Source organism: Lineus longissimus, chromosome 14, assembly GCF_910592395.1.
Source record: "Lineus longissimus chromosome 14, tnLinLong1.2, whole genome shotgun sequence".
Classification (NCBI taxonomy): domain Eukaryota; kingdom Metazoa; phylum Nemertea; class Pilidiophora; order Heteronemertea; family Lineidae; genus Lineus; species Lineus longissimus.
The window spans coordinates 1670346-1692640 of NC_088321.1; the positions used below are offsets into that span (position 1 = coordinate 1670346).

A 22295-nucleotide genomic window follows, 5' to 3' on the forward strand; every position below is an offset into this window, starting at 1 on the left:
CATGGGTTCAAACCCCAGTCTGGTTGATTGTCGCGAAAAATAAGTCATCTCTGTTAGAGGGAGTCACTCGGTCTTCATTGCATCGCTCAAAGCAGCTTGCTTGCTTGGAATGTAAATATCATAGTCGGCTATCGCATTTCACACCCTCGTTACTCCTGATAACCAATTAAATTCTTCCTCACAGCCTGAAGACAGCCACACAGAGGACTTCCTCTTCCCGATGTCGAATCGCTTCAGTTACGTCTCATCTCCAGAGAGTGACCTTGAACTCTCGCATCGGATGGGCCAGCTCGATCCCGAGACACCGCCGCTGAATCGCCGGCTGATACGGTCGTCGTCCGACCCTAGCGTCGCCACAATGGACAATATACCGGGGATTCCGCCGTACAAGCAGCCTCCCACTTATCAGAGGGAGAGCTTCAGACATGTAAGCTGTTCCATCATCCATGCGGCCTCCTGCTGTCAGTTGTTATAACTTCTAAGGACAGAGATCAATACTTGACTTGCCAAACTCAGGTCGACGCCGAACTGCAGCGCCACTCGCGGACAAAGATAGAACAACTCGACATTTTTTTCACCGGTTTTCTTGCTGCGCATGCGTACCAGCGTCATCTTTTGTTGATTTCCGCTGGTACGCATGCGCAGCGAGAAAACCGGTGAAAAAAATGTCGAGTTGTTCTATCTTTGTCCGCGAGTGGCGCTGCAGTTCGGCGTCGAGCTGAGTCTGGCAAGTCAAATATTGAAGCTCTGATGGTGAAAAAGGCCAAGCCAATTACAGAATGGTTTTAGGGCTGCACCCTGAAATACTTGTCATGTGAAGCAAGCGATTTTCTATATTATTACAGTAGAACCTCTCTATTAGGGACACCCTCGGGACTGACAAGTGCTGTCCTTATTAGAGAGGTGTCCTGATCAGAGAGGTAAAATTGAGTTGAAATGACCACTTTGGGACCAAAACTAGTGTCCTGATAGAGAGGTTGTCCTTAATAGAGAAGTGTCCTGACTAAATTGGTTGAATTGAGTGGAAACGACCACTTCGGAACCAAAACTAGTGTCCTTAATAGAGAGGTTGTCCTTAATAGAGAGGTGTCCGCTAAGGGAGGTTCCAGTGTAGTTTCCAATAGAAATTTTGTGTGTTATTGGAAAATTGATGCAAGAATGCGGTCCAGGATATCGATATTTTTCCATATGTAAACGTTTCCATTCCAGGAACTTCACACCGCCCTTCAAAACAAGAACTATATGGAATTTCCGGAAAAACAAAGCCCTAGGGAAGGTTCCTATGGCAACGGACCAGTCGAGCGACAACCCGCCACCGAACGTTTTTCGCCGACAATGGGATCGAACCCTCGCGACGAACGGTATTACCCATCGTACTATGCAGGCTCGAGTCTCCCACGCGATGCGCGGGTGTCGGGACGGGCAAATATCGACCCATACGCCACAATTACCCCTAGTGAGAGATTGAGGAACTACCAACAGAATGATGACGGTGAGTACATTCAAATTCAAGCTCAAATTTCTAATCTTAGTGAAGGTAGTTTTTCATCCTACTGTAAAAATCTGTTTAAGTTTTGGCGAATTTCGCAAAATTTTCGTCAGACTTTGTTTTTGCCATTCGGGAAAATTTCAGAAAAAAGTAAACTTTTCATGATTTCTATTTTGGCAGAGCAAGTACTAAATTTCTTACTGTTTCTTTTCATAAAAAGCATTATTTTGCAATTTTTATCTTTTGAATATACAGTAGAACCTCCCTTCGCGGACACTCCCTATTAAGGACAACCTCGCTATTAGTTTTGGTCCCAAATAGGTCGTTTGCATTCAATTTGACCTCTCTAATCAGGACACTTCTCTATTAAGGACAGTATTTGCCAGTAGTTTCGGTCCCAATTAGGTCGTTTACATTCAATTTAACCTCTCTAATCAGGACACTTCTCTATTAAGGACAGTATTTGCCAGTAGTTTCGGTCCCAATTAGGTCGTTTACATTCAATTTGACCTCTCTAATCAGGACACTTCTCTATTAAGGACAGTATTTGCCAGTAGTTTCGGTCCCAATTAGGTCGTTTACATTCAATTTGACCTCTCTAATCAGGACACTTCTCCATTAGGGACAGTATTTGCCAGTCTTGTGTCGTGACGTGACATGTCATGTCGTATTCCTAAATTCAGAGTCCCGCGAAGGTTTCCTTGCCAAATAGCTCTTCCACGGCATGCCAAAATATGTTAGTATTTCACTGATGTGTACATTCAGATCTCGAGCTACCAGGCCTACTAGGGACTGATTTCAAGGACAATGGGTGATATGAATAAAGACTAGCAAATGCTTTTATCTAAAACTCCATGTACATTTACACTAGACCTTCCTGTACAAAATTGAAGTAAAAGCATTTGCTGGTCTTTATTCATATCACCCCATATCTCTGCTTGGGTGGTGTGACAAAGCGAAATATTATAAAGCATGAAGCATGAAGTTTTTCACTTATTGCAGTCTATCGGACGGAACCTTTAATGTGAAACTTCAACAATCGTGTTCCCAAGTATCACCGGATCCGAATGCATAAGATTAATCAGAACTTCATCGCGTCTTTCGCAGCAAGGGGGCGCTGTTTTCCTGGACGCACAGTCAAGGGACTCCAGGAAAACGAGATGGCTCGTAACCTGGATTTGGCATGTAAGGCCTGGAGTTCAGGGTTCCGATTCTCCGAGTGATGACTGACATTTGTGATTTATAGCCCCGGCAATGCATGTGCGTTGCGAGGCTGCCAAAAAGAATTCGATATTCTAATTAATATCGCCGATAAATTACGTAGAGTAGCAATGGAAGGAACATGTAGCTCCTTATTCAAAACATTTTTTTTCATCGAATTGGTTTTGATTTGAAAGTGGTTTTTTTTGTCGGCATCTTAAACGCAAAAATCTGACATGGAATTCAGGTTGCTTTGTTTATATTTTGTTCATGATAATATAAATAAATTTCTCATTTTGTTCCGTTGGGAAAATTGTTTTTGGTTTATTTTATAAATTTTGTTCAAGAAGCTGCATCTGTTAGCGGTAGTTACAAGGGAAGAATTTTTCTGCTTGTGACCTACATACAGGTGGCGACATTTGGTACTGATCAAAAACTATTCCTGAACCTCTCTATTAAAGGGATACCTCATCTGTATTATCTGTTGGTCTAGGAAAATAGAAAGACAGTTTATTACGCATGCTAATTAGCTGAAACCTGGTGTCAATATCATGTTACATCTGTCTTAACAGATAACGGCAACAGCAACGCCGACATTTGTATTTAGTAGCTGTATTTACGCGATTTGAAATTTTCAAATTCAATTACAAATTTCAAATCTTTAACAAAAAGCGTTGGCCTTGGACTGACAAGTGCTGCCCCTTATAGAGAGGTATCCTGATTAGAGAGGTCAAATGAAATGGAAACCACCAATTTGGATTCATAACTAGTGTCCTTAATAGAGAGGTTGTCCTTAATAGAGAGGTTGTCCTTAATAGAGAGGTGTGCACTAAGAGAATTTCCACTGTATATTTGTGTATAGTATTTGACACTGTCGAGATCCCCCCCCCACCCCATATATACATGTATAGGTTATATTTGTGTAATGATCCATTATTGTACATAATCGATGTTTTCCTAATTTGCTATTTACAGGGCGTCCCTATAACGGTCAGCCTATCTTCAGTCTAAATAAACAAAATTTCGCCGAGAAAGAAAAAAGTTTTCCTCCGCCGCCGAAGGACAATGCTGTGTACGTTTACCGAACGGACCAACAGGGGGCACCACCAAACGAATGGGAAAGGAGATTACAAGATAACAAGGTAATTGATTACACTAGAACCTCTTTGTTACGGACACCCTCCGGACTGAAAGTACTGTCCTTAATAGAGAGGTGTCCTGGTTTGAGAAGTAAATTTCAATGGGGATGATTACAGCAGAACCTCTCTATTAAATACACCCCCGGGACTAAAAAGTGCTGTCCTTAATAGAGAGGTGTCCTGATTATAGAGGTCAAATTGAATGGAAACAACCACTTTGGGATCAAAACTAGTGTCCTTAATATAGAGGTTGTCCTTAATAGAGAGGTGTTCCCAAAGGGAGGTTCCAGTGTACTTTGGTACCAAATGTATTGTCCTTAATAGAGAAGGTGTCTTTAATAGGGAGGTGTCCACTAAAGGGAGTTCCACTGTAGCTCATACTGGGTGTATCAAAAAAAAATATGGGGAAATGCAAAAAACGCCCATTATAATGCCTGTTAACTGTAATAACACAGTCACAAAGGTCCAAACAAATTATTTCAAATTTCAAACTACGAATTTTCATGACGAATGTGTTCCGTTATTTTCAGAACTACACCGAGTCTTACAGCTCCTCCTACAGTAGCGACTCCTACCAAAAATATGTAAACAACCCGGCGAATAGACACGACGATTCCAAACTTCAAGAAAAATTCGGCACGATGAATCCGTTGCTCGATCCGTCGGAGTTGATCCGAGATCAACCGCAAAAGATTCGGCCGCTGAGCGAAAGTGGCGGTCGGAGCGACCCGTACCGGTTTACGCGGAGTACGGCTAAACCGTACAACAAGGGCGCGCCGATCGATAAGACGAAGTTAGCCGATCTTAAACACGGGAAAAACAGGTTGGTTCGTGTTTTAAAGGCGTACGCCGTTTGTAAAAAGTTGTAATTTGTAATTGAATTGGAAAATGTCGTCATTGTGTACAGATGTTCAAATATTTAAATATATCCAGTCTCAGCAAATTTTCATGCATAATAATTGTGCAACAGCATTGTGTATAACTGCATTTCTATTTTCCTGGACCAGCAGTATTTACAAACGGCATACCCCTTTAAAGTGGGAGATTGATATGAGCCAGAAAGGTCAGATTAAGTTATCCAAAGTCACCAATAGGGGTCTCTCCTGTCTAACAGTACATTGAAACTATTCATGCTACTATCTAAATGTAGAGTGGAAGGGGTGGTAATAATGTCCTCAATAATACCATTGGTCCATTAAGAATAATACCATTGGTCCTTTAAGAATAATACCATTGATCCTTTAAGAATAATACCATTGGTCCATTAAGAATAATACCATTGGTCCTTTAAGAATAATACCATTGGTCCTTTAAGAATAATACCATTGGTCCTTTAAGAATAATACCATTGGTCCATTAAGAATAATACCATTGGTCCTTTAAGAATAATACCATTGGTCCTTTAAGAATAATACCATTGGTCCATTAAGAATAATACCATTGGTCCTTTAAAAATAATACCATTGGTCCTTTAGGAATAATACCATTGGTCCATTAAGAATAATACCATTGGTCCTTTAAGAATAATACCATTGGTCCTTTAAGAATAATACCATTGGTCCATTAAAAATAATACCATTGGTCCATTAATACCATTGGTCCTTTAAGCATAATACCATTGGTCCTTTAAGAATAACACCATTGGTCCTTTAAGAATAACACCATTGGTCCTTTAAGAATAATACCATTGGTCCTTTAAGAATAATACCATTGGTCCTTTAAGAATAATTCCATTGGTCCTTTAAGAATAATACCATTGGTCCTTTAATAACACCATTGGTCCTTTAAGAATAATTCCATTGGTCCTTTAAGAATAATTCCATTGGTCCTTTAATAACACCATTGGTCCTTTAAGAATAATTCCATTGGTCCTTTAAGTCTAGATTGTGTTTGATCTTATTTCGTAGCTAGAGTAATAGATATTCTGAAACTTCATTTTCTTTTCCAGGGATTCCGTTTCACGCGACGAGAAAATTAAACCCCAGGTGGCTCCAAAACCGATCCTGCGGCCAGATATACTCCGGTCAAAGTCGGAGGCGGCCTTGAATGCGGAACCCCCGATGCAGGATCCGTTAAGGTCGAGTTTTCCTCGGTCACATTCAGCGTCCGATAACCTGGATCCTGACGAGGTACAGCGTAGGAACGTTTTGAATAGACGGTAGGTGTATAGGAGGCATGTGACTTTCAACTTTGTGACCAAGGGCGGGTGACGCCCTAAAAAAGTAGAGTGAAGTCCGTGAGAGAGTTTGATACCGCCCTGAGAATATTCCTGGGATAAAGTATGAGGTGTATGAAAATTGCATAATAGGTACATTTGGCATGTGTCCTTCAACACTGTAGAAATGGGTGGGTCACCTTCTTGATATCAAAATATTTTTAATAAATTTGTGACATTGAAAAACTACTCAACTGCTCAACTGCATAAGGGACATGTGAACTCCGATACAACAAAAATGGGCGGGTCACTTTTGAGAAATCATCTAAACGTCCGTCGTTATTTTCAGAAGTTTGACCGACATTGAGAAACAAGTCCACAGCTATCAGGATTACCGGGACGGAACCCGACCGCCAGCGCCGACACGGAGAGAGGAAGGATACCGGGACCGCATAGAATCGGCGCCGCAGTACCGCTACGAACCACCAGGAGGGTAAGGTCATATTTCGAAAAACGAAATTTTCTCCAAATCGAGGGCATCTTCTTTCTCATTCACTTCTATTGGCGCCAATCGGGTATCGATGCCCAATAGATGGCACCAGGTCTCACTGGGTAATGAGTCAAAATGAGAGCAAAACTTGGTCAAAATTGACGTCACTTCTCCGTCACAACAATAAGTTCTTTTTTTGGTAAATTTCAGGAAAAAAGAAATTTTGACAATATTTTTTTAGTGAGTCAAGAAATTTCCTTTATTTTCCCGCAAAATCTTCATTTTTTGTGATTTTTTTCTCGCGAATTTTTGTTTACATTTTGGAAATGCCGTAAAATAAAATGCCCGCTAAAATTTAAGGGCCAAATTCATAAAGGCTGTTTAGCTTAAAACAGCGTTTAACTACTGAATAGACAGATTCAGGTCCTTCATGTAAATCTTCACAGAATATGAATAGGCCCTGAAACTGATTAGAGAGAAGTTGTACACGTCTAACCCTTAAACGCTCTTTATGAATTTGGCCCTAACTGTTTACAGTATTTTGTTTATTTATTTCCAGGTATGACCCAAGACATCCCGCACCTCCGTCAGGCTACGATCCACGCAGCAGGGACTCAGCACCCCCTGGTGGCTACGAGCAGAGACACGAGGCGCCACCTCGGGGCTACGACCCCAGACGCGACTCAATGCCAAGAGATAGCAGTCGGTATGTACTCCGGCAATTTTACGGGACATCCTGTACAAACTTATACATATTCTTACTCCAATTCAAAGGGACACGATAGGCATCAGCTAGATAGGCAAGATAAAATTACACGGAGTCGCCAATAGGGGTCTCAAACATCACAGAGCACATCAAAACTATTCACGTCTGTGTGAGGAATATGTTTATTGCTGAATCTCACATGACCAAGTCCTGTTGCTGCTGCCATGTAATGGTTTTTGTTCTCCCTTGAATAGAAAGTCCTCTGTTTTCACAGATATGGTGACCCAAATAGATCGTTCGTCAACGACACGTATATGAACCCATACGATCGCGAGCGACAACGTCTCTCGGTGGACCACGGCCGGGATAACAGGTGAGAAAAACACAAACAGAATTTCATTTTTTGTCAGGCCACATAAAATACTAAAATGGAATTACTCTCAGCGGACAGGTCTCTATTAAGGACATTGGTTTTGGTCCCAAACCTGTCGTTTTCATTCTAATTGACCTCTGTAAGCAGGACACCTCTCTAATAAGGACAGCATGTCAGTCCCAAGGGTGTCCTTAGTAGAGAGGTTCTACTGTTCTGATTTGTTGAAAGGGTTTTTTTAGAATGAAAATTAAAACATTTATCGGGGCATTGTGTTACGAATTTCTTATGTGCTTTACCCTTTCGCTGCAGATGACGTGGTGTGCAGGTCATGCGACGTGTTTTGCCTCGTAAGGGCGATGTGCATGCCACGTCATGCTATTCTATAGTATCTATTCACCAGCGCTTGGGAATAATTAGTTTCATCCTAAGAGTATAGATGGCGACACTTACAAATAGTATCGACCGATCGGTTAGAAACTAGCTCCACTGTTTGTTATTGGTGTCGACTGTTACCACCGGGCGGCCCACCGGCCGAAAATGGCTGCCATAGTGAAAGGGTTAAGTTCTCCATGGCATTAAAAGAATAGCATTCTGCGAAGATGACGTCACTGCAGCTGCTGCCCTCTATTTCCCCATCGCTGAATTACAGGCAATGTCGGACAAACATGCGGTTTCGTAATGGATTCAGGCTTTCTAACTAGGGCAGTTAGATTCAATCTGGCACATGTCCGAGTGTTGGAAATACTACATAATTGTTCTAAATATTTCTCTCTCTGACTCTATGGTATCATTCATGCTAAAAACAATGCAGGGTCAAAGATAATTGACTTTGAAATAAGCTCAAATGCGTAGAAATAAGTGTCGATGTCCGACTGTCACGTGACTAAAACGTCATCAATATCTTACGCAAATGACCTTGTGAGCTATAAATAGTAACTTCGCGGAATGCTATTGAACTCCCCATTCTGTAAACAGCGGAATGTTCGTGGGCATTTTAGAGTTCAGACCACTGGGCACCTTTTAAAGGGAACGAATGGCTTGAGCCTTGAATGTCTCAATGTGCAAAGTAAGGTTCAATTACTTCTAATTCTGTGATGTTTGTTCAGGATGTTGGACCACCACCAAAGGCCCTTGAGGTCCACCCCACGCTCATCGTATACCGTGGAGCGCGTTGGCCTACCGGTGTTTGGTAGTTACCGGCGACTGCTATCAAATCACTCGTTCCGCAGATCTAGGTAGATTTTGATTGGTTGATGAAGTTTGCTCTTATTTTCTAATTGGTGGATGGATTTTTTGATTGTGATTGTTGGGATTCATTGCTATTCTTGTTTCTGATTGGTGGAGTAGAGTGAATTTGCTATATTTTACTTGATTCTGATTGGTGGAATAAATTTGCTATTCTTTTCTCTGTTCTGATTGGTGGAGTAAATATGATTGATGGAGTAAATATGCTATCTTTACTCTTCTTGATTCCGATTGGTTGATTGACTTTTGTATTTTTTGTTGTGCTGTTAGCAGAGGTTGGATTGAATAGAAACAATCTCTTTAGGACTCAGCCACTGACCTTATGAGAGAGGGGTGTCCTTCTAACAGGGGTGTCCGCTAAGTGAGGTTCCACTATACAGTGGAACTATACAGTACACTCTCCAATAAGGACACCCTCAGAACCGACTAATGCAGTCCTCATAGGTTGGAAGGAGATGACCCCTTTGGGATTAAACTCTCCTTATGAGAGAGAGGTGTCCTGCTTACAGGGGTGTCCGCTAAGAGAGGTTCCACTATACAGTAGTACCTCTCCATTAAGGACACCCTCTGAACCGACTAATGCAGTCCTTTGTACCGGGATCTCCTGATAGCAGAGGTTGGAAGGCGATGACCCCTTGGGATTAAACTCTCCTTATGAGAGAGGGGTGTCCTGCTAACAGGGGTGTCGGTCAACAGAGGTTCTATAATGTATTGTTTCCTTAATCAGCTCGGATAAATCCGGGCCTCTAAAAAGTTCTTAGATAGTAGAAAAACGCGTTATCCGCGTTGACTAGTTACAGACAGCATAGGATTTATACATGATTATAGATGTTTAGAAATCTTGGTTTAGAAAAAGGACAAACGGAAAACTTTCAGTAACTAAAACTCTGAAATTATTTTAAAATTATTTTCTTTTTTGATGAGATATGAGTCGATACATAATAAACAAATTCATGGTTAATTCATATTTTGTTTTCGTTAATCGCTTATATTTATTTTTTTTTTAATTCGCAATTGGTGGGTCATTATCAAATATGGACCAATCCCCTTCAGCAATGTGGGTTTTATCAGCAGTATATTAGGCAGTGATTATATAGAGTTCACGTAACGTGTCACTGGTGGCTGTTCACACATGACATTGAGTCACATGTCCAAAGATACGATTCACAATGTCAATTTTGGCGCTCATTTTTGTGTTTCCAAGCCGAAATCCATTAACCCTTGACACGTGAAACAATTTAGAGAGGTCAAACTGAAAGGCATCATTCACTTTGGGATAGTAGAAGTAAAACTGGATACCGTCACTGTAGTTTACAACAATGTCCATCGGTCCCTATTATTGGGCTGATGTGTTGCTCCACCGACGCGCGTTTCTGCCCCTCTAGGCTTCATCAGGGTGGCTGGGGTTGACTTGCATCTGTCTTGTTCCAAGTTCACAGTTTGAATGACATCATGACTCCGGGGTGGTTTCTCAATGACGTTGTGACGTTATAGACTTTGTTGCGACTCTGTTGTTGAAACATTCTGTTGTCGGCAAGCAGGTGGGCTGTCCAAATGGCACATATTGAGGAGTACAGGATCAACCGATGATACACACGGACAGACAATAAAATCGGAATAGTAGAAGTAAAACTGGATACCGTCACTGTAGTTTACAATTTATCATTCACTTTGGGACCAGAATCAGTGTCCTTAACAGGGAGGGTGTCCTTAATAGAGAGGTGGCCGCTAAGGTGGTTCCACTGTAGGTCTGCACAACAGAAACTCTTGTTTACTTATGTTCTCAATGATGATGTCCCAATTTGCTCTCTCTCTGAGTGGGGTTTATAAATAGAATTTTCAAATTTTAATTTCTTTCTTTTACTTAATCTTTTTTATCATTCTGGCAAATATTAACAAAAAACAAACTCTCCTTTCAGAGATGGGCCTCGGACGGGCGACGTCAGACCTGGTCCCTATGGTGAGAGCGGTTCACATCGTCCTGGGGACATTTTAGGACGACCTGACGGTCAAGGAAGCCCACAACTGCCTGCGTAAGTACGGCAGTGCAATCTTTCTGTATTAGCTACTGAGTGTCAAATAAAACATGTTCTATTTTTGATCCTTAATAATATCCAAAATTTAGGACGCAAACCAATGGACACCACAGACTATCCTCACACAAACGATATTTTAGAAATATTTCCGGAGGGATTTAACTGCGGAGTCGAGAAATCCGGTATTGAAATCATATTACCCTCTGCGGGAAGCAGTACAGTATTTGTTTGTACTAGGTGTCAAAATACACATGATACACTTTTAAATTTGAATACTACATCATTCAGAAACAGAAACAAAGAGCACATTATCCTGTTATTATCATTACTATTATCATTATTCCGGCGTCATTGCACAATTTTGGGTGGGATTTGTCAGTTTCATCTCTACATATGTCAATTTCGTTTTCAGTATGGAGGATGGACGCGTCGTCATAGCAACAGCCCGAGGTGTTTTCGACAGTAATGGAGGAGTTTTGGAATCTAAAGAAACAGGTGAGGTCAAGGTCACGGATTTAGATCTTCGAACCTGTTGTCTTGATACCACAGATCCCATTTTCAATGCCCCCCCCCCCTGAAAAGTACCCTTGACATGTCCGAAGTTGTTAACACCTTCAGCGTCAAACCATGTCGATCTACGTGGCCCAAATTCCCCCTCTTTGAGCTGGTTATCGGAGTCTAATGGACTTCATGAAAGAACTACGCCATCGCCATCTTCAGGACAAAGTAGGAACTGAAAAGACCAAACCGCTGATCGATGTTGCCCAAATCCCCCTCTTTGAGCTGGTTATCGGAGTCTCATGGACTTCATGAAAGAACTACGCCATCGCCATCTTCAGGACAAAGTAGGAACTGAAAAGACCAAACCGCTGATCGATGTTGCCCAAATCCCCCTCTTTGAGGTGGTTATCGGAGTCTCATGGACTTCATGAAAGAACTACGCCATCGCCATCTTCAGGACAAAGTAGGAACTGAAAAGACCAGATCGCTTATCTCTGTGGCCCAAATCCCCCTCTTTGAGCTGGTTATCGGAGTCTCATGGACTTTATGAAAGAACTACGCCATCGCCATCTTTAGGACAAAGTAGGAACTGAAAAGACCAGATCGCTTATCTCTGTGGCCCAAATCCCCCTCTTTGAGCTGGTTATCGGAGTCTCATGGACTTCATGAAAGAACTACGCCATCGCCATCTTCAGGGCAAGGCAGGAACTGGAAAACCGAAACCACAGGGTAGATGCTAAACGCAATCACCTACAATACCCGCTTCGGTTTGAATTCAGATATTGGGGATTACTGGAAAACAAAAATGGCACCTAATTCAGAGGTGGCAGCTCTCTTCGATGAGTTTTTTTTGGAGCCAACTGCAACTCTGATTGGGGGAAAATAACAGGAACTTGAGATATGAGCAATGGAGAGTTGAAAATTGAGGGCCTATGGCAGGTGGTGGGCATTGTTTGAAGTATCCCTCCTTGCTAATTGAAGGGCTTGACGGAAAGATGAGGGTCAATTCATAATAAGCAACTATTTAAAAACACGAAAAAAACTTTTTTGGAAGAAGGATCCTCTTCACTCGTCATCGGGAGTGACCCCATCCCCAACATCAATGTCATCATGGTCCTATATCACCAGGAGAAGTTTTCAAACGTAACAATTTTTCATAAATGTTCTTCCGCATTCCATCTTTGGGAAGTCTTCGGTGGTATCGTGTATCAAACCATTTCTTAGCACGTGTGTCCAACCATTTCTTTCAAGTGCAATGACTGGCATCGCTATGTCGGAAGCTCGACTGCATTGGATCAGAGGCAAGGAGTTTTCAAACTGCAAAATTACAGCAGAATGACTGACAAGAAACAAATTTCAAAAAATCGAACGTCATTGGCCTTTAAATTGTTTCCTTTCATTACATTTTTGTTGTTTTCAGGCGTCAGTATTTTTATTCCCAGTGGTGCGCTACCCTCCGGAGTCCGGCAAGAGATCTACTTCAAGGTCTGTCAAGATAATAGCATCCTCCCACCTCTTGATCAAGAAAAAGGTAGGACATTCTGTCTTTTGAACATCCCCCTGGAGAGTGACTTTCCCTTGTGGCCCGAGATTTTTCAATAAGGTTGTCCACCTTCACTGCAGGCCTGTTCATGATGAAGATGTGTTTCTCACTTGGTGTGGTCTTAAACCTGCCCTGGCATAGACACCAGGTACAAGGAACCTCGGTTTTGAGTCTCATTCGAAGGACTGTGAAGAGCCAGGGATTTGAGTTCCTTGAAAGCCACGCCGGTTCATCAAGAAATACAATCCTTGGTTCTCCCCGGGATCGAACCCAGGCCCTATTGCGTGGTACCAGCGGTGTTAACCACTAGGCCATGAGGCTCCTCAACTCAGAGCCTCAAACTTGTTGTGAAGAGCCAGGGATTTGAGTTCCCTGAAAGCCACGCCGGTTCATCCAGAAATACCATCCTGGGTTCTCCCCTGGATCGAACCCGGGCCCTATTGCGTGGTAGCCAGCAGTGTTAACCACCAGGCTATGAGGCTCCTCGACTCAGAGCCTCAAACTTGTTGTGAAGAGCCAGGGATTTGAGTTCCTTGAAAGCCACGCCGGTTCATCCAGAAATACAATCCTGGGTTCTCCCTGGGATCGAACCCAGGCCCTATTGCGTGGTAGCCAGCAGTGTTAACCACAAGGCTATGAGGCTCCTCGACTCAGAGCCTCAAACTTGTTGTGAAGAGCCAGGAATTTTCGTTCCCTGAAAGCCACGCCGGTTCATCCAGGAATACAATCCTGGGTTCTCCCTGGGATCAAACCCAGGCCCTATTGCGTCGTAGCCAGCAATGTTAGCCACTAGGCTATGAGGCTCCTCGAACTAATAATGACAATTAAGGAAAAAGTCATGTAAAAATTTAGCCTTTGCCCTGAAATATGAATTTTAAAACTTTCTTTCTCAAATTTCAGGGGAGACACTCCTCAGCCCACTGGTCATGTGCGGACCTCACGGACTAACGTTCAATCAACCCGTCGAACTTCGATTACCACACTGCGCATCCGTCAATCCAGACAGTTGGTCGTTTTCGTTAAAGTCGAGTGACTCGCCAACGGGTCACCCCACACAGTGGCAGAATATGACACTAGTGGGAATGGACGGCGTCTCGCAGGGACGGGTCGGGAAAAATAGCGTGTCTGTTATGGTCGATCATTTCTAGGTCGAGTTTTCACAGCTCATTTTCGAAACATTTATAATAGAACCTTCCATAAACGACAGTTCTCTGCTGAGGACGCATCTGTACCGTAGAAACATGGGAAAATCTGTCTGCTTCTTCATCTAAGACGAGTTTTTATAAAGGGTGATTCCGCAGTTACCTCTTTAAACAAGACGCCTCCTTATAGGGACAGCATTTGTCTGTCCCAAGGGTGTCATAGTAGAGTGTCGTTCGACTGTACACTAAACCTCTCTATTATGGACACCCTCGGGACTGACAAGTGCTGTCCTTAATAGAGAGGTGTCCTGATTAGAGAGGTCAAAATGAATGTAAATGACCTATTTGGGACCAAAACTAGTGTCCTTAATAGAGAGGGTGTCTTTAGTAGAGAGGTGTCTGCTAAGGGAGGTTGTACTGTAGTTTGTTATGGTTAGGTAAAAAGGATCCTGGTGTAAAATTCTTAATTTCTGAACAAAAAAAACCTCATTTGCGCAAATTTTCCTCAGGTGAGACTAGTGCCAGTATAGTATACATCATATTTTTTGTACAAACTTTTTTGTGAAACAAATGCGTACTTGTATTATTTCAGAAACATGATGAAATCAACATGGCTTATGTAAAAATTAGTGTAAATAAAAAAATCAGTTATGCTACTTGACGTCTAGTGTCGCACAGGGAAATAAATGTGTCACTCTTTATCTAAGTCATACTCACAGCTATGCACAATTGTATATGGTTTCTATGGCAACACATGTATTTTCGCTTAGCAACAAATTATTTACATTTTCCATGTCGACTAATTTATTCGGTTGACGTGGAAATGTTGTATTTTTGGTAATTGGTTGATCAGATGGTTTTCTTCTACTTATTCAAATGTTTACATATCATTTACATGTTTACAGTAAGACTTACAGTGAAAATCACATGTTTACAGTAAGATTTACAGTAAAATGACATGTTTACAGGAAGATTATATATTTACAGTAAAAAAAATCACATGTTTACAGTAAGATTTACAGTAAAAATCACATGTTTACAGTAAGATTATATATTTACAGTAAAAATCACATGTTTACAGTAAAAAAACCCACATGTTTACAGTAAGATTTACAGTAAAAAATCACATGTTTACAGTAAGATTATATATTTACAGTAAAAATCACATGTTTACAGTAAAAATCACATGTTTACTGTAAAAAATCACTATGTTTGCTGTAACATTTACAAAAGCGTTCTGTCCTGTCATGAATTTGACATTTTTTCTCTTCTTTTGGAAAATTCTTGCAAAACGTGTTTCTTTTGACTCCTGTATAAAACCGTGTAATTTTCATGACGATAAAATTTGACAAATATGCTCATGTTCAACTTGGTGATGGACTGAATATTGTGTTTGCTGCTGAAATTTAACGCCTTCACGGCCAAAACCGCGTAGATCTACATGACCCATATCCCCTCATTGAGCTGGTTATCAGATTCTCGCGGACAAAACAGAGGAACTACGCCATCGCCATCTTCAGGGCAAGGTAGGAACTGAAAAGAACAAACAGTCTTTCCAGTTCCTACTTTGCCCTGAAGATGGCGATGGCGTAGTTCAGAACTTTAAATGACTTCATGAAAGAACTACACCATCGCCATCTTCAGGGCAAGGTAGAAACTGAAAAGACCAAACTCAAAATATCATGATAAAGCTATTTCGACTTTGGGAATTTATTTTGGGGGTCAGGGGGTTGGAAAGGGGGGTCATTTTGGTCCTTTTTCAACCAAAAAGTAAAATATAGTAAAGGAGTGTAGCTAACATACCTCTATTGATTCAAGAAGACCTTGTCTTGGAGACGTTACTGCAAAAGACCTCATGCAGTAATCTCTTAAATTAGTTTTTCTGGGGTCTGAAGAGGAGGTGCAACACCGGCCGAGAAGGTGTTAATGCATTTGAGTTGAAATTTTTACGGTGTTAATGAATTTGGGGCGGGGGGGGGGCAAAATTGCCACTAAAAGTTATGCAAAACAGTTTTTTGACTGGATTTTGATGTATTTTTGAATCAGTGTGATTTAACAAATCAAATGTTGTCCATTTTGGAAGTCTGCTTACAATTTAGCGTCCACTGTACATTGTGTATGTAGTTTCAAGTCGTCCTTTACATTATATGTATGTAGTAATATTATTATGTTATACAGGGTGTGTCAAAAAAACGTTGCAAAAATAAAAGCTCAACAAATCTCATGGCTTCCAAATATGAAATAAATCATGACGAAAACAGAAAGTGCATAAATGTTTTTGTGTTCTATCAGACGTCCGGTACCATCAGTTCAAAGTTATTGCATCTTTTTTGAGACACCCAGTATATACATCATTGCAAAGTCTATGCATTGTAGTACAGTTTATAGTTATAGTTCATCTTTGTACCAGCTTATGCCGCAGAAATTTCTAGAAAAACGTTACAGTGATTGCATATCAAAATATATTTGTATTTTTATATTTTTGACAGTTTTTCGGGTGCAGTGTTGTTCAGACCTCGTCCAAATGGCCAACGAGGCCCTAGGAGTGAGGTTGGTGTTATTACGCTATATATGGTTTATGTAAAAAGTCCATAGTTGTATCTAAATGGGGGGTCAATGTCGGCCGTAACTAGTGCATAGTTTAGAGTTACTCTATAGGGGAAACCAGAACAGCAATTTTGGCTTGATTGCAAAATCCTCGACAAATGCTTTAATTTACGGGGGGGGGGGGGTTGGTAAGGGGTTATTAGAAATCTTTTGCAGCAATGCCGAGGTTCGTGACTCAGCCGACAATCACCACCTGGGATCCAGGTTGATGTCTGTCTTCAACTTCAACGCCAATCATTGGGTCCATGTTTCAAGACGTCTTCGTTGGGTTTCGTTCTTTAACCCTTTGGGGCCCGAGTTTCCGCAGAAATACCGCCCCATAGAGCCCGAGTTTCCGGAGTGAAATGTTGTTGACATCATCTTTGATGCCAAAATACTCGCAGAACTCAAATTTTCACCCTGGAAAACTTTATATGAAAATCATGACCAGCTACCACACCAAAGTTGTCAATGAATACCTCAGTTTCAAAAAGCCGTTATAAGCGTTTTATGTGGTAGGTCTAACAGAGAGGTTTTTCTTAGTCGACTAAGGGCGAGATCTGGCTTCAAAGGGTTAAGTGTCTGGTGGGACGAGTGTGTTGCTCAGAATTTATACCTCATGGTCTTAGATTTCAAATTTGGACAAACGATTGAGTCATTCTCATCGTGCAGACTTATAGGCATCGATGCGTCAGTTAAAGGCCTACGCCGTTCGTTTAAAAAATTTGAATTTGTAATTGAATTTGAAAATTGTCAATTATGTAAATACACACTAAATATAAATGTCAACATTGGCGTTGTGTAGACTGATATACAAATACTATACATACCAAGTTTCAACAAATTTGTATTCACAATACATGCACTACGGCATTGTGTATTAGTGGATTTCTATTTTCCTGGACCACAAGTAATTACAGTTTAAATATTTAAATATTTAAATATTTGTGAAACTGGACTCACGGAATGTGACGTACCTGTTTATGTCAACTAGGCCTTGATATTTGCAGTGACCTAAAACTCCATGTCTTAAAGGGGTACGTTCGTAACTACTGGTGGTCCAGGAAAATAGAAATGCAGTTAAACACAATGCTGTAGCGCAGTTATTGTGCATGCAAATTAGATGAAACTTGGTATTCATGGTATTTGTATATCTTTCTACAGAACAGCAATCCTGACATATATATTTGGTATGTATTTACCCAATTGGATATTCCTCAAATTCAATTTTATATTTTTAACGAACTGCATAGGCCTAAGAATGATGACACTTTCAAATTGTACTCGTACAAATTTTGGACCAACATACAATGTATTAGCAATAAAACTCACTACCCCTCTGTTGAGATTGGAACAGTCCAAGACAGTACATTGGACTGTTCCATTTATAATTTTTGGGGGTAACTAGAAGGTTCATGTGCTCGCCAGGATTACTGTGAATGCATATCATATCAAAATTAAAAAGAATTTATCGGAAGTTTTCGTCACTCTTTCTTTTCTCCGACAATTGATCATTTTGCTACCGAAATTATATAATACACTTACTTTTCATATCAGTCTTTATCACCCAATACAGCCTTTCTTGAGCCACAGTATTGTAGAGACCGCCAGCCCAGATGGGGTTAATGTCGTCATAAAAATTAAATACTCTCCCAAATGATGAAAATTCTTACAAAAAAAATATTCCCATGGTCTGAGCCAAACGGACTGCAAGGGTTAATATACAACCTTGTACCCAGGATCAAAAAATGAAAATTGCAGGCGAAACGTATCAAGAAATTTTTAACTTTTTCCTAGGAACAAGGTTGAGGTACTGTCTCAGTCAACCTTATTAAGCGAAATATCTTCATGTAACAGGAAAGTCTCATTTAAAAGGTTGATATATGATCAAAATTAAAAACTGACTGCATTATAAATTTCTTGGTTATAGTGCAAGATGATTTAAACTGAGAATTTTTTATTGTATGATACTTCGGGGAAGATTAAGCTGCAAAAAGATCATTTGAAGATGGTAACACAAACCATGGGAGTGATTCACTTAAGCTTAGGTTATAAAGACTTGAAAGAGCGAAACCTTGGAACCAGTGATAAACCTTGGAATAGTCGGTACTAAACCGTGGCATCACTGTGCAAGTACCGCGTGAAATCGGGCGCGTTCCTTCCACGATTTATACCCTCCCAACTGCCAATCTCATCCCAGCTGACTTTATTGATAGCAATTTGCCAGTAGTTCCAGAATCCACCTTTAAAGAGAATGACGTCATCATCGAATGCAGTGGAAATGCGTTGTTGTCGTTAAAAAATAAACTTATATTCATGACGGACCGCAATTGCAAATATCTAATTATTTCTCTTCAATGAAAGCAAAAGTAAGTTTTTGTGATTGTTTTGTATTCCATATACTAAAATAAAACGTTTTTATTAGAAGAATTATTTTGCATCTATAATTCTCTGATAAAGCTTGGTAGACAGGACAAACACGTCCGCTTAGAACTGGTGACATTACGAAAAGATCTCCACATCCCTCGATGTGTACAGCAGAGGGGAAAATTACAAGTAAACTTTTGAGATGCCATAAATCTAAAAGTTGTTTTCCTATTTGGCTGAAACTTACAGGATACATTTGTATTGACATCAGATACTCGCATCCCAAATCCCAAGTCGTTCATGATATTTTGATTTATTTCCTAACCTGAAGACCCCAGAGTCACTATGGATATTCCAGCTGGCAGAGTGAAAATTACAAGTAATTTCAAATTGATTCAATCTCAACAAAATTTTGTGTACAGCTTTCTGACAGTATCACGAATATATCCTGCAAATTTCAGCTCAGAATTTCAAGTCGTTCATGATATTTTGATGTATTTCCAAACAAGACCCTGAAGTCACTATGGATATTCCACCAGCTGGCAGAGGGAAAATTACAGGTAATTTCAAATTGATTGAATCTCAACCAAAATCTTTTTACAACTTCCTGATAGTAACACAAATATATCCTGCAAATTTCAGCTCAGAATTTTGAGTTGTTCATAATATTTTGAAGTATTTAAAAAATGACCCTGAAGCCAATATGGATATTCCAGCTGGCAGAGGGAAAATTACAAGTGAACTTTTGAGATGCCATAAATCTTAAAGTTGTGTTCCTATTTGGCTGAAACTTACAGGATACATTTGTCTAGACGTCAGATACTTGCATAGCAAATTTGGTAGTGATCCGATCATTTTGACTTTTAGGTGATACCAGTATTTGGGTGACGCCCCTTTTTTGTTAAAAATTGCCATAATTTTTGTTCTTATGAAAATTTCAATTTTTTTCTCCAGATCCTCATAAGGTACATTAATAAGCCATTCACAAACCAAATTTCAAATTATTCGGAGAAAAAAAGTTTACATCATTTACAAGGAAAATCTCATTTGAAATATTGATATATGATTGATATTGTAAACTGACTGCATTATAAATTTCTTTGGTGATGTGGATGATGATTCCAACTAAGAATTTTCAATTGTATGATACTTTGGGGAAGATTAAGCTGTAAGAAGATTATTGGACGATGGTAACACAGACCACGCGAGTGATTCACATAAGTTTGTATAAATATTAAGAAAGTTTCATATAAAGAGATGTTCCATAATAATTTCTCGGCCAATTGGCTAAGATTCACTTTCTCACTTCCTAACTTGATATGTCACTGATTGAGACCCGACTGTATAAGAATGTGTACCTTTTTACATCAATAAGCATTCACAAACCAAATTTCAAATCATTCCGTAAAAAAAGGTGTGTTTGCACTTTCGACTTGTTGCTGTCTCTCTGATGTGAGGTTGTGACTTGGAATGTGGATCACTCTCTGTGTGATGGAAGCCTTGCCCATCAATTGAAGTTTAAAAGAACATTCCTTCTTCATATACCTGGAGCACAGAAGCAAATGGAGGAAGAATGTCCTGGTTCTAAGGAGGAGGAAGCTGTGTCACTCAATACAGCATTTCTTGACGGACAGAAAAGTAGAGACCACCGCCTTAAAGACTTGTTTCTGAGACATCCTGTACTGTCTTGCCCGGCCCTTACATCATTTACAAGGAAAATCTCATTTGAAATATTGATATATATGATTGATATTGTAAACTGACTGCATTATAAATTTCTTTGGTGATGTGGATGATGATTACAACTAAGAATTTTCAATTGTATGATACTTTGGAGAAGATAAAGCTGCAAGCAGATAATTGGACGATGGTAACACAAACCACGCGAGTGATTCACTTAAGTTTGTATAAATATTAAGAAAGTTTGTTATCAAGACATGTTCCATTTTAGTTTCTCGGCCTATTGGCTAAGATTCACTTTGGATTCACTTCTCGGCCTATTGGCTAAGATCAAAGTGTAGTATCTGTTCTTATCTGTTTACTCCAAGTTTACTCCAAGTCAGGTCGGGGAGCAGCACGTGCCATATTCGTTTATTTATTTCGTTGATTTCGTTGATTTCGTTTAGCACTATGTGACGTTTTACAGCACCGATTCCGTTTTAGTTGGACCTTTTGTGAACAATTCGTTTTATTCAGTTGGCTGGAGCCTTTGTGTGGACCGAGTTTTAAGCCTTTGTGTTTCTGCACCAATTATTTTAACTTGCCAACGCCTAGGGTGTACATACACTGTACATACACTGTAAATAACGTTTTAAGTCATGGCGTCGACGTATGCCGGCGCCGTGGCATATCAAGATGGGGCCTATGAGGCAGAAGTTATTGAAGTCATTAATAGAAGCGATAGGTCGGTTGACTATAGAACTAATAAGGACGATGGTGAAATTAAACAGTACAAGATTGTGAAGGCATTGGTAGAAAGGGGAATCCCCATAGAAAGTATAAAAACAGTGATGAAAGTAAGCCAAGGGCACTTTAGTGTGAGATTCGAGAAGGGGGACCCCCAAATGGAGGAAGCCCCTGCAGTGCTAGAAGTAGACGGGGTAGGGTTATGGATGGAAAAGGCCATTGACTTTGAGGTTAAGAGATTCCACACTAGTCGCTATGTAAAAATCCATAACTATCCGGGAGAGTGTGATGTAGAATGGGTGAGGGAAGGGTTGCAAAAATACGGACTGGTGAAGGCAGTAAAGAGGGAGATGTTAAGAGAATACGGGACGGTTGAAAGTGGAACTGTGACGGCTATAATGAATGTGGGGGCAAAGGTCCCCAAGGTGATATACATCAAAGGAAACCGATTCCGAACATGGTACAGGGGACAAGAAGATGAGCTGAGGGGTGAATCCACGTGTTATAGATGTAGGAGAAAGGGGCACTATCGATATGAATGTACAGAACTGTTAGGAGTAGGAGAGGAGCAGAGTGAGAAGGAAGAGAGACGGGTGAAAAGTGTGGTGAGGAGTGTGGAAAAGGAAGGAGAGAGAAGCATGGTGAACAACGAGAAGGAGTCGATTGACGGGAAAGAAGAGAACGTAGCTGGCAGGTCTGAGGAGTTGGGAGTGTGTGTCGAAGATGGCGAGACGGAGAAGGGTGACGGGGAAGGAAATGGAGGCGCGGGAGAAACGAATGTCGTGAAACCGGGAGAATGGAAGAAAGTGGTGAAGAATAGGAGGAGAGGGGAAGAGTCGGTGTGGGATACGCCCACAGAAGTGCAAGATAGGTTGAGAACAGCAAAAGAAGTGTTAGAAGACAGTGACAATGAAGTA

At 40.6% G+C, this 22295-nt stretch overlaps 1 protein-coding gene and 1 non-coding gene across 6 annotated transcripts in view; both read left to right on the forward strand.

Moving 5' to 3' along the window:
* LOC135498551 (tight junction protein ZO-1-like) overlaps positions 1-18082 on the forward strand; it is a 95035-nt gene extending 76953 nt beyond the window's left edge. For all 5 annotated transcript variants that reach the window (XM_064788827.1, XM_064788825.1, XM_064788826.1 and 2 more), the window contains 12 exons: positions 185-427; positions 1210-1492; positions 3665-3831; positions 4359-4651; positions 5777-5986; positions 6333-6476; positions 7033-7179; positions 7454-7552; positions 10717-10830; positions 11246-11328; positions 12755-12865; positions 13778-18082. In XM_064788827.1, coding sequence (XP_064644897.1) covers positions 185-427; positions 1210-1492; positions 3665-3831; positions 4359-4651; positions 5777-5986; positions 6333-6476; positions 7033-7179; positions 7454-7552; positions 10717-10830; positions 11246-11328; positions 12755-12865; positions 13778-14025 — 2142 coding nt within the window. In that variant the 3' untranslated portion in view covers positions 14026-18082. The remainder of the gene's footprint in view (positions 1-184; positions 428-1209; positions 1493-3664; positions 3832-4358; positions 4652-5776; positions 5987-6332; positions 6477-7032; positions 7180-7453; positions 7553-10716; positions 10831-11245; positions 11329-12754; positions 12866-13777) is intronic.
* A 2874-nt stretch (positions 18083-20956) lies between these two features.
* Positions 20957-21146, forward strand: LOC135499259 (U2 spliceosomal RNA). The gene has a single exon (XR_010449276.1). It is a non-coding gene; the product is annotated as a U2 spliceosomal RNA (small nuclear RNA).
* The last annotated feature ends 1149 nt before the right edge of the window (positions 21147-22295 follow it).